This window comes from Phacochoerus africanus, chromosome 13 (genome assembly GCF_016906955.1).
Source record: "Phacochoerus africanus isolate WHEZ1 chromosome 13, ROS_Pafr_v1, whole genome shotgun sequence".
Lineage (NCBI taxonomy): Eukaryota > Metazoa > Chordata > Mammalia > Artiodactyla > Suidae > Phacochoerus > Phacochoerus africanus.
The window spans coordinates 3,962,631-3,975,097 of record NC_062556.1 but is presented as its reverse complement, the minus strand read 5'-3'; the positions used below and the strand labels follow the sequence as shown (position 1 = coordinate 3,975,097).

Below are 12,467 nucleotides of genomic sequence, written 5' to 3'. Positions count from 1 at the left end.
ATTGTGAAAAGAAAAACTTTTTGGTAGCTTAAATGTGCTCTTTTTCACTTTTAGCCCTGTTTCGATTGGGCCTGACCAGGTCTTGCTAAGAGGTACACAGCTCAAAAACACTGACTGGATCTTTGGCATAGTTGTTTATACTGGATTTGAAACCAAATTCATGCAGGTAAATAGTCTGTGATAACAAATAGTATTGCTTCTAGATTATTCCTTCTGCTTTTATGTAGTGAGGGAGTTTAACATATATTTCTTGAATTGAGGAAGCTCACATGCACTCATTAACCTGAAATTTGATAAGGGGCCCATATTGCATTTTAATCTGTGTATGGCTCCCATTTATGGTAAGATTTTTTTTTTTTGACAAAATGGCATAAAAATTCTTCATAAGTTATTCCTCTCCGGTATCATTCCTCTCACTTGTTGTCTTTTGAGAACCCCTCAGGACACTTTGTTTCGGAGTAGGAATTTCTGGAATGGTTATTATGAATAACAAGGAACTTGACAACTACTCTGCCTCTTTTTCCATGTGCTGAAACACAGCATTTGGCTTTGACTGTTCCTTCCACAAATATGTCTTTTGCCCCCATTCAGTGCCAGACGCTGCTCACACCTTGGGGTACAGTAGGAAGACGGGGCCTGTCTCCTATCCTTGAGTTACCTAGAGTCTGCGAATGAAGACAGTCAGGGTAGCTAATACTGAGAGGTCTGTGCGGAGGGTGAGTCTAGGGTGCCCTGTGTACCATGGGCGCCCATCCAGCCTGATGCTGAGCTCTCGCGGGGGAAGGAACAGGTGACCTGAGACTTGAAGGGTGATTGGAGGTTGAACAGAACAGATGTCAAGGGTGTGAGTGGGGGTGGGGTGAGACAGACGGGGAGGCAGGTAAGAAAGCGCGAGGCCCAGAATCTGGAATGTGTCCAAAGGCTGCTCGGTGAGCACAGCCCTGTGTGACCGGAGTGCGGCTGCAGAGGAAGAAGCATGGGGTGGTGCCAGGCTGGTCGGAGGAATGCTGGGGCCTGCGTGGAGGAGGAAGTGGGTGCGTTTTCTGGTAAAGCTTTGACCACTTTCCTCTGCATTCTCCGTCTCTCCACCCTCTCCCCTCTCCGCTCTGTCCCCTGGGATATTGCGCCCTGCGGTAATGCATTAGCCTGCAAGCCTTCTTCAAACTCTGTTTTCTCAGGAACCCAGGCAAAGACAGTGGTGTAAACACAAGGCTGTCCACAGACAGACCCGCACATTCGTGCGGGGAACCAAGGTTGTCGTAGAACGCGTGTGATCCTGGCTTTGCAGTTCAGTTGTACAAATGCTCAGCTCTTGAGCACAATCTGTCCTTGTCTTCCGTTGTCTTTGAAGGATAACGCTTATTACCCAGTTAGATGCATGGCACCATCTCAGCTGAGGTCTCAATGCCTGCTGTGACTTGAAACCCGTGGCATTATTCCTCTGGTGTGATGGGTCGGTGCTGCAGCTTGTGATGACGTGCCACCTGCTCTGTCACCTCATTTTGTGGATCTGCGTCATTGCAGGGGTTTTATACATGCTGCCTGTCATTGCAGAAGAACAAAAATCTCAGAGGGCTTTTTTATGCCTTTAGGAAAGAAACAACTAGTACATGTAAATATTTCCTCACCAAAAGATTTTAAAGCCAACATACTTAGCTGAACACTGTTCTGTATCTTAAAGTATTTGAAGCCATTACTTACACAAGTTAGCCAATGAGAAGAAATAGCACAATGACTTCATTCTCTCTTCATTTGTATATATACACATGCTCTGCTAGTGTGCTTAATGCAATCAGGCCTAGGATTTTTACCTTACCTCTTTTTGTGCTTTGTAAGAAAGTTGAATAATTAGGATTACTAACTCGTGTTTTCATTCCTTGTAAACTCGTGAGCATGAATGTTTCCACATTTTAATAAAACATAGAAATGGTGAATTTAACATGGTAGAGTGTGATTGAAAAGCTAGGAGTATTTTTTTGCCTCTCTTCCCCATGTGGCATATTCCATCTCCATGACCCATTCATTTTGTAATTGCAAGTTTGTCCCTCTTAATCTCCCTCTCCTGTTCATTCGTCCCCCTGCCACCATCCCCCCTGGCAGCCACCTGTTTGTCCTCTGTATCTATGAGTCTGTTTCTCGGTGATGTTTGTTCATTTGTTTTGTTTTTAGATTATGTATAGAAGTGAAATCATATGATATTTGTCTCTGAGACTTTTCACTTAGCATAATACCCTCTAGGTCCATCCATGTTGCTGCAGATGGCAAGACTTCATTCTTCTTCATGGCTGAGTAATATTTCATTGTGGGTTGAAATCTCTCTCTCTCTCTGTCATGACTTTTTTATCCATTCACCTATAGGTGGGCACTTAGGTTGTTTCCAGATCTTGCCTATTATAAATAATGCTGCAGTGAACTCAGGGGTGAAGCTATCTTTTTGAATTAGTGGTTTTGTATTCTTCAGATAAGTACCCAGAAATAGAATTGCTAGATTGTGTGGTAGTTCTATTTTTAGTTTTTTTGAGGACTCTTGATACCGTTTTTGGCTGCACCAGTTTACATTCCCACAATCAGTGCAAACAGTGCAAAAGGATTCCTTCTTTTCCACATCTTTGTCAGCTCCTGTCATTTCTTGCCTTGATAATAGCCATTCTGACAGGTGTGAGGTGATATTTCATTGTAGTTTGAGTCACATTTTTCTTTTTTTTTTTAAAGTTCAGTGACTTTATTTATTTATTTTTTTATAATTTTTAAAAATTTTCCCACTGTACAGCAAAGGGGTCAGGTTGTCCTTACATGTATACATTACAATTACATTTTTTCCCCCACCCTTTCTTCTGTTGCAACGTGAGTATCTAGATTCAGCAGGATCTCCTTGTAAATTTATTCTGAGTTGTGTCTGATAAGCCCAAGCTCCCGATCCCTCCCACTCCCTCCCCCTCCCATCAGGCAGCCACAAGTCTCTTCTCCAAGTCCATGATTTTCTTTTCTGAGGAGATGTTCATTTGTGCTGGATATTAGATTCCAGTTATAAGTGATATCATATGGTATTTGTCTTTGTCTTTCTGGCTCACTTCACTCAGTATCAGATTCTCTAGTTCCATCCATGTTGCTGCAAATGGCATGATGTCATTCTTTTTGATGGCTGAGTAGTATTCCATTGTGTATACATACCACATCTTCCGAATCCAATCATCTGTCGATAGACATTTGGGTTGTTTCCATGTCCTGGCTATTGTGAACAGTGCTGCAATGAACATGCGGGTGCATGAATCTCTTTTAAGTAGAGTTTTGTCTGGATAGATGCCCAAGAGTGGGATTGCGGGGATCATATGGAATTTCTATGTATAGATTTCTAAGGTTATCTCCAAACTGTTCTCCATAGTGGCTGTACCAGTTTACATTCCCACCAGCAGTGCAGGAGGGTTCCCTTTTCTCCACAGCCCCTCCAGCACTTGTTCTTTGTGGATTTATTAATGATGGCCATTCTGACTGGTGTGAGGTGGTATCTCATGGTAGTTTTGATTTGCATTTCTCTTATAATCAGCGATGTTGAGCATTTTTTCATGTGTTTGCTGGCCAGCTGTATATCTTCTTTGGAGAAATGTCTATTCAGGTCTTTTGCCCATTTTTCCATTGATTGATTGGTTTTTTTGCTGTTGGGTTGTATAAGTTGTTTATATATTCTAGAGATGAAGCCCTTGTCAGTTGCATCATTTGAAACTATTTTCTCCCATTCTGTAAGTTGTCTTTTTGTTTTCTTTTGGGTTTCCTTTGCTGTGCAAAAGCTTTTCAGTTTGATGAGGTCCCATGGGTTTATTTTTGCTCTAATTTCTATTGCTTTGGGAGACTGACCTGAGAAAATATTCATGATGTTGATGTCAGAGAGTGTTTTGCCTATGTTTTCTTCTAGGAGTTTGATGGTGTCATGTCGTATATTTAAGTCTTTCAGCCATTTTGGAGTTTATTTTTGTGCATGGTGTGAGGGTGTGTTCTAGTTTCATTGCTTTGCATGCAGCTGTCCAGGTTTCCCAGCAATGCTTGCTGAATAGACTTTCTTCTTACCATTTGATGTTCTTGCCTCCCTTGTCAAAGATGAATTGACCATAGGTGTCAGGGTGTATTTCCGGATTCTCTATTCTGTTCCATTGGTCTGTCTGTCTGTTTTGATGACTGTGGCTTTGTAGTATTTCTTGAAGTCTGGGAGAGTTATGCCTCTGCTTGGTTTTTGTTTCTCAGGATTGCTTTGGCGATTCTGGGTCTTTTGTGGTTCCATATAAATGTTTGGGTTGTTTGTTCTAGTTCTGTGAAAAATGTCATGGGTCATTTGATAGGGATTGCATTGAATCTGTAGATTGCTTTGGGTAGTATGGCCATTTTTACAATATTGATTTTCCCAATCCAGGAACATGGAATATCTTTCCATTTCTTTCCATCTTCTTTGATTTCTTTGATTAAAGTTTTATAGTTCTCTGCATATAGGTCCTTTACCTCCTTGGTCAGGTGTATTCCGAGGTATTTGATTTTGTGAGGTGCAATTTTAAAAGGCGTCGTATTTTTGTATTCCTTTTCTAATATTTCATTGCTGGTATACAGAAATGCCACTGTGAGTCACATTTTTCTGACAGTTAGTGAAGTTGAGCATCTTTCCCCATGCTTTTGACCATCTCTGTATCTTCTTTGGCACAGTGTCGACTCAGGTCCTCTGGCATTTTTCGGTTGGATTGTTTGCCTTTTCTGTGGAGTTGTATGAGTTCTTCATAAATGTTGGATATTAACCCCTTATTGGATATATTGTTTGCAACCGTCTTCTCCCATTCAGTAGACGGCCTTCTCACTTTGTTGGTAGTTTCCTTCAATGGGCAGAGAAGCTTTTTAATGAGCATGGGAACAGATGGTCACCACTTGTCATGGCGATCATTTCATGATGTGCAAAAATACTGAAATCACTGCAGTGCACACTTGAAACTAATATTGTGTCGTAAGACAGTTATACTTCCGAAGAAAAGAATGTATATTTGCCAGTGTCCCAGTAGACCTTTGCAGACAATTATGCAGACATGTGTGGACAAATCCGGAATGTTAACAGAAAGTTACCATATAAAGCTCTCACTGTATCCCTAACCCAGAGCTTTGGTTTCTCTAAGATATAAGTGTGTTAAAGCAAGTATTGTACTGAAAAAAAATCTTGAATACTTTCCCAACAGACTCAGGTAAAAGGTATCTTTCCATTAAGAAAAAATATATAATTGCCTGTGGTGTACTGTAAATCTTTGTTGCTCATTTTATGTATGGTAATATGTATTTATTAATCCCATACTTCTAATTTATCCTTTCCCCCTTTTCCCTTTGGTAACCATGTTTGTTTTCTATATCTGTGAGTCTATTTCTTTTTTCTTTTTCCTTTTGTCTTTTTATGGCTGTGCTCATGGCATATAGAAGTTCCCAGGCTATGGGTTGAATCAGAGCTGTAGCTGCTGGTCTACACCACAGCCACAGCAATACCAGATCTGAGCTGCATCTGTGACCTACACCACAGCTCATGGCAACGCCAGATCCTTAACCCACTGAACAAGGCCAGGGATCAAACCTGAGTCCTGGTGTTCCTGTTGTGGCTCAGGGGTTAATGAAGCTGACTGGTATCCATGAGGATTTGGGTTCGATCCTGTGTTGCTGTTGCTGTGGTGTAGGTTGGCAGCTACAGCTCAGATTCGACCCCTAGGCTGGGATCCTCTGTATGCCGTGGGTGTGGCCCTAAAAAGACAAAAAGACAAAAAAAAACAGCAAAAAACCCCCTGAGTCTGCATGGATACTAACCAGGTTCACTACTGCTGAGCCACAATGGGAGCTCCTGAGTCTGTTTCTGTTTTATAAATAAGTTCTTTTGTATTTTTATTTTATTTTATTTTGTCTTTTTGAGCAAGGCCAGGGATCGAACCCACCTTCTCATGGATGCTAGTCGGGTTCATTAACTGCTGAGCCAAGATGGGAACTCCTTTTTATTGTTTTTTTAGATTCCACATATAAATGATAGCATGTACTGTTTGTCTGACTTAGGGTGATAATCTCTAGGTCCATCCGTGTTGCTGCAAATGGCATTATTTTATTCTTTTTAATGGCTGAGTGATATTCCATTGTGTCTAAGTACCACATCTTCTTTATCCTTTCCTCTGTTGATAGACATTTCGGTTGCTTCCATGTTTTGACTATTGTAAATAGTGCTGCTATGAACATTGGGGTGCATGTATCTTTTTGAATTAGAGTTTTTCTCTTTTCCAGATATATGCCCAAGAGTCGATTGCTGAATCATATGGTAGTTCTATTTTTAGATTTTTAAGGAACCCCCATTCTGTTCTCCATAATGACTGTACCAGTTTCCATTCCCACCAACAGTGTAGGAGGGTTCCCTTTTCTCCACATCCTTTCCAGCATTTGTTATTTGGACATTTTTTATTTTCTTTTTTTTTGGCCTGCGCCTGCAGCGTGTAGAAATTTCTGGACCAGGAATTGAACCTGTGCCATAGTAGTGATCTCAGTCATTGCAGTGACAATGCTAGATCCTTCACCTGCTCTGCCACAAGAGAACTCCTGTTATTTGTAGACTTTTAAAATGATGGCTATTCTGACTGGTGTGAGGTGGTACTTCATTATAGGTTTATTTGCATTTCTCTAATAATTAGCAATAATGAGCATCTTTTCATTTGCCTACTGGACATCTCTATGTCTTTGGAGAAATGTTTATTTAGGTCTTCGGCCCATTGATTTGATTTGGTTGTGTTTTTTTTTGTATTGAGCTGATTCATATATATTATATTTTTGTTTATATATATGAATGTTTGTATATTTTGGAAATTAATCCCTTGTGGCATCATCTTCAAATATTTTCTCTCCTTCTGTAGGTTGTCTTTTCATTTTGTTGATGGTTTTGTGTGCTGTGCAAAAGTTTATTAGTTTGATTAGGTCCAATTTTTTTTTTGCTCTTATTTCTTTTGTCTTGGGAACTGTCCATGATTTTTAAACTGGAAAATAAATTAGGTCCTTTTTTTTTTTTTTCCTATTCGGGAGATCATCTAGACTATCAGATTTACCAATTTGTTTTGTTAGGAACCCTGGGACTTTGAGCTGATAGATAGGCTATGTGAATAGAGCTATGAGCATCATTTTCTTTTTCTTTTTTTTCTTTTTCTCTTCTTTCTTTTTTTTTTTTTTTTTGTCTTTTTGCCTTTTCTGGGGCTGCTCCTGTGGCATATGGAGGTTCCCAGGCTAGGGGTCTAATCAGAGCTGTAGCTGCCGGCCCACGTAGAGCCACAGCAACGCGGGATCCAAGCTGAGTCTGCAGCCCACACCACAGCTCACAGCAACGCCGGATCCTTAACCCACTGAGCAAGGACAGGGATCAAACCCGAAACCTCATGGTTCCTAGTCGGATTCGTTAACCACTGCACCACGACAGGAACTCCGCGCATCATTTTCTATGAACTAGAGAATGATGCTCCAGGAAGTGAGGTGGAAAACTGTGCTCATTTAGCCACGGGCACACCTACAGTCTGTTAGGTATTTGGCAAGAGACATATTCTACTTTCTACCTCTTGAGGTATTTGACCTCCTCTCCCCATCAAGATGCTTTCCACTTTCATTCACTTGTTTTGTGTTTTTTTTTTTTTTTTGTCCTTTTTGCTGTGTGGTTGTGTGCTCTTGTGCAGAATGCAGTCCAGTCACCTCTCAAGAGATCCAGGGTTGAGAAGGTGACGAACGTGCAGATCCTGGTGCTGTTCCTGATGCTCTTGGTCATGGCCTTGGTGAGCTGTGTGGGAGCTGCCTTCTGGAACGGCAAGTACGGAGGAGACACCTGGTACGCTGGGAAGAAGGGTAAGCGCCAGAGCGTGGCAAGAAGCTGCCGTTTTTGGAAACTGTGCTGTCTTAAAAGTGACTCTAAAGATGTCCCATGTTTCTACTGAAAAAGGAAGACCCCTGTTCTAACTGGTGTGTGTTTGTGTGAGTGTGTGTGTATTTAAAGTAACTGAGGATTGGTGAGTTTTAGAACCAGAACCTTTCCTTCTTAAGATGTTTTTGGAAGATTGTTCTGCCAGTGTCACATCATCCTGGCATTCCAGAATCAGGCAGAGAGAGGAGTCAGGGCAGAGGCGTGAGTCTGGGAGTCAGATGGGTGAGGACCACATCTGTGCATCTACCCCTCAGCTGCCAGCAGACACGGGCAGAGTTTTTCACTTCTCTGAGCTTTGCTTCCCTCCGTTGACAGTGAGGATGATGCTGACCGACTTGGGTCAGAACCGCGTTCCACGTGCAATGAATGGTTCCAAGGAAATAAGGACAAGGAACACTGAGGGTGATTCGGCAGCTCAAATGTCCTTCTGGGGGTTCCCTGGTATCCTCATGGTTAAGGATCTGCTGTTGTCACTGCTGTGGCTTGGGTCACTGCTTTGGCACAGGTTTGATCCCTGGCCTGGGAACTTCCGTGTGCCGTGGGTGTGGCCAAAACTTAAAAAAAAAAACATCCTTCTGTTAGTGTGAGGTTTAAAGGTAAACTGACACTTGGCCTTAAAAGTTTAGCATTCTTTTGTTTGTTTATGTCTTTCCATGTTTTCAGAGTAAACCATCAAGCATCTTTCTATCTTTTCTCATCCATCACCTGGGGATTCTATATTGCTCTAGCTCCCCTTGAGAGGATCTGTTTAAGAGCATTTTAGGAATAAAGAAACTAAAGTATACTTTGTAAATTGGATCAAAACCCAAGGATTCATTCTTGTGCAGTCTGGGTTTCTAGATGTTACTTGTCCAGTTGTGATTTCAGGCTTCTAGATTTTAGATGAGTTTTTAAAAGTAATCTCTATCTCTTTATTTATTTAGTCTTTCTAGGGCCACATATGGAGGTTCCCAGGCTAGGAGTTGAATTGGAGCTGTAGTCTCCAGCCTATATCATCGTCATAGCAACGCTAGATCTGAGAGGTATCTGAGTGAGGCCAAGGGATTGAACCTGCGTCCTCATGAATACTAATCAGGTTTGTTTCCACTGAGCCACGAGGGAACTCCCAAAAGTAATCTTAGTTTAAATTGGCTCATTTAATTTCTCTAGCCCAGGACTTCCTTCCAGCAGGTTAAGAATCCAGCTGCAGCAGTTCAGGTCGCAGTTGTGGCTTGGTGTCAGTCCCTGGTCCAGGAACTGCCATATACAGGTTCCATCCTGGCCCTGGCAGTGTGGGTTAAAAGATCTGCTGTTGCCACAGCTGTAGCTTAGGTCTCACCTGTGACTCTGATTTGATCCCTGGCCTAAGAACTTCATATGTCTCTGGCTGGCCAGAAAGAAAAAAAAAAAAAGGTCGTCCTTACTTCCTAGTTTCCTTCTCTATCCCCCAGTTCTAATCCCATGACCTTCATCATCCAATTAGTGTCAAAGCCTTGCTGATTCTGTGTTTCCAATATTTTCTCTATAGATACTTTCCCCTTCATCCTGAGCTACCACCATAGTCTCCTAACTAGCCAAGCCCTTAGTCATGTTCTATTCATATTTATCCTTCATATAGTTTCCAGAAGGATGCATGTAAAAAGTAGTCATGGACACGTAGCATATTTGCAGGGATGTCCTAATGCCTGCACTGGGCTGGCAAACTACTGTCTAATGGCCCACTGCTTGTTTTTGTAAATAAAGTTTTATTAGAACACAGTCACACCATGTTTACTCATTTATTTATAATCTGTTGCTTTTTCATGCTCCAACAACAGAGTTAAGTAGTTGCAGCAAGACTATGGGCTGCAGAACCTAAAATACCTACCCTCCAGCTGTTTGATGACGTGTTTTCTTGACCCCTGGCCTACAGGGTCCAGATAAATCTCCTGCTCTGTGGCATGTCAGGACTACTGGAACCTGACCCTGTCTCTATCACTTGATACCTCACCATTTCCTCCTTAACATTTAGTCTCTGTTCACAGAGGACCGCTTTTGTCTTTTTCATGCTGCTTTCATCCACCAGCCGCTTCATCATCTCCAGGCCTCTGGTCTAGTGCTCCTGCCTCAAATGTGTGTTTGGATACCTTGCAGACCAGGATGAAACATTATCTTCTCTGGTAGCATTTCCTATGTCTTATCTGCCCCCCTCATTTTTCCAGTTAGGAGCCTTCTTTGGCTTTTATAATGATATTCTTTTTTAAATAAAGTTTTGTTTCAGTGCAATTGATTTACAACATTGTGATAATTTATGCTGTATAAGAAAGTGATTCATTTATACATGTACACACATCCGTTCTTTTCTGAAAATGATTCTTTCCCCATATGGATTGTCACAGAATACTGGGTAGCATTGCCTGTGTGACACGGCAGTTCCCTGTCAGCCAAGCATTCCATATACCTCGGTGTGTGTGTGCCAATCCCAAACCCCTGATCCGTCCCTCCCCCCACATGTCCCCTTTGGTAACCATAAGTTTTTTTTTTTCCAAAGTCTGTTATGAATCTGTTTATGTTCTGCAAATAGATTCATTTGTGTCCTTTTTTAAGATTCCACATATAAGTGATATATGATGTTTATCTTTCTCTGTCTTCACTTAGTGTGGTAATTTCTAGGTCTGTTTGCATTGCTACAAATGGCAATATTCCATTCCTTTTTATGACAGAATAATATTCCGTTGTATATATGTACCACATCTTCTTTATCCATGTTTAGGTTGCTTCCATGTCTCGGCTATTGTATATAGGGTTGCAATGAACATTGGGGTGTATGTACTTTTTCAAATTATGGTTTTCTCTGGTTAGGTGCTCAGGAGTGGAGTTTCTGGATCATATGGTAGTTTTTTTTTTTTTTTTTTTTTTAGTTTTTTGAGGAACCTACGTAATGTTTTCCATAGTGGTTGTACCAATTTATATTCCCACCAACAGTGTAGGAGCGTTCCCTTTTCTCTGCACCCTCTCCAGCACTTACTGTTTGTACTTTTTGATGATGGCCATTCTGACTGGTATAAGGTGGTACCTCATAGTAGTTTTGATTTGCATTTCTCTAATAATTAGTGATGTTGAGCATCTTTTTTTTTAGGGCCCCACCTGTGGCATATGGAAATTCCTAAGCTATGGGTCCATGCACAGCTGCAGCTTGTAGCCTTGTGGCAATGCTGGATCCAAACTGCATCTTTGCCCTGTGCCTGCTTGCAGCAATGCCAGATCCTCAACCCACTGAGTGAGGCTAGGGATCGAACCTGCATCCTTATGGATACTAGTTGGGTTCTTAACCCACTGAGCCACAATAGGAACTCCTTGATGTTGAGCATCTTTTCATGTGTTTTTTTGCCATCTGTATGTCTTCTTTGGAGAAATGTCTATTTATATATTTTGTGCATTTTGGGGGGTTAGGTTTGTTTTTTTTTTATATATTGAGCTGTGTGACTTTGTATACAAGATTAATCCCTTGTCAGTTGCTTCATTTACAAATATTGTCTTCCATTCTGTGGGTTGTCTTTTCATTTAGTTTAGTGTTTCCTTAGCTGTGCAAAAACTTTTAAGTTTAATTAGGTCCCAGTTGTTTTTATTTTAATTTTTCTAGGAGGTGGATCCAAAAGGCTATTGCTGTGGTTTATGTCAGAGGGTGTTCTGCCTATTTTTTCTTCTAAGATTTTATAGTATGTGGTCTTATATTTAGGTCTTTAATCCATTTTGAGTTTATTTTTGTATATGGTGTTAGAGAGTGTTGTAATTTCATTCTTTTACATGTAGCTGTCCAGTTTTCCTAGCACCACGTATTGAAGACACTGTCTTTTCTCCATTTTTGTTCTTGCCTCCTTCATTGTAGATTAGTTGACCATAGTGCATGAGTTTTATTTCTGGGCTTTCTATCCTGTTCTGCTGATCTATATTTCTGTTTTTGTGCCAGTACCAAATTGTTTTAATGACTGTAGCTTTGTAGGACAGTCTGAAGTCAGGGAGCTTGATTCCTCCACCGCCATTTTTCTTTCTCAGGATTGTGTTGACTATTCAGAGTCTTTTGTGTTTCTATACAAACTTTAAAATAGTTTGTTCTAGTTTTATGAAAAAAGCCATAGGTAATTTCATACAGATTGTGTTAAATTTGTAGATTGTCTTGGGTAATACAGTCACTTTGACAATATTTATTCTTCCAATCAAAGAGCATGTTGTATCTTTCCATCTGTTTGTGTCATCTTCGATTTCTTTTGTCAGCATCTCATAGTTCTCAGAATATAATTCTTTTGTCTCTTTAGGTAGGTTTATTCCTAGGTGTTTTATTCTTTTTATTGTGATGGGATTGTTTCCTTAATTTATCTTTCTGTTCTTTCATTAGTGTATAGAAATTCAAGAGATTTCTGTGTATTAATTTTGTATCCTGCAACTTTACTGAATTCATTCATGAGCTCTAGTAATTTTCTTTTTTTTTGTCTTTTTGTTGTTGTTGTTATTGTTGTTGTTGTTGTTGTTGTTGCTATTTCTTGGGCCGCTCCCGCGGCATATGGAG

The 12,467-nt window shown here is 40.7% G+C and overlaps 1 protein-coding gene across 1 annotated transcript in view; it reads left to right on the top strand.

The window, feature by feature from the left end:
• The window catches only part of LOC125113481 (phospholipid-transporting ATPase IB-like), a 168,777-nt gene that overhangs the window by 42,238 nt on the left and 114,072 nt on the right, over positions 1-12,467 (top strand). The window contains exons 11-12 of the mRNA XM_047756226.1: positions 55-166; positions 7,701-7,866. Of these exons, the coding sequence (XP_047612182.1) occupies positions 55-166; positions 7,701-7,866 (278 nt within the window). The remainder of the gene's footprint in view (positions 1-54; positions 167-7,700; positions 7,867-12,467) is intronic.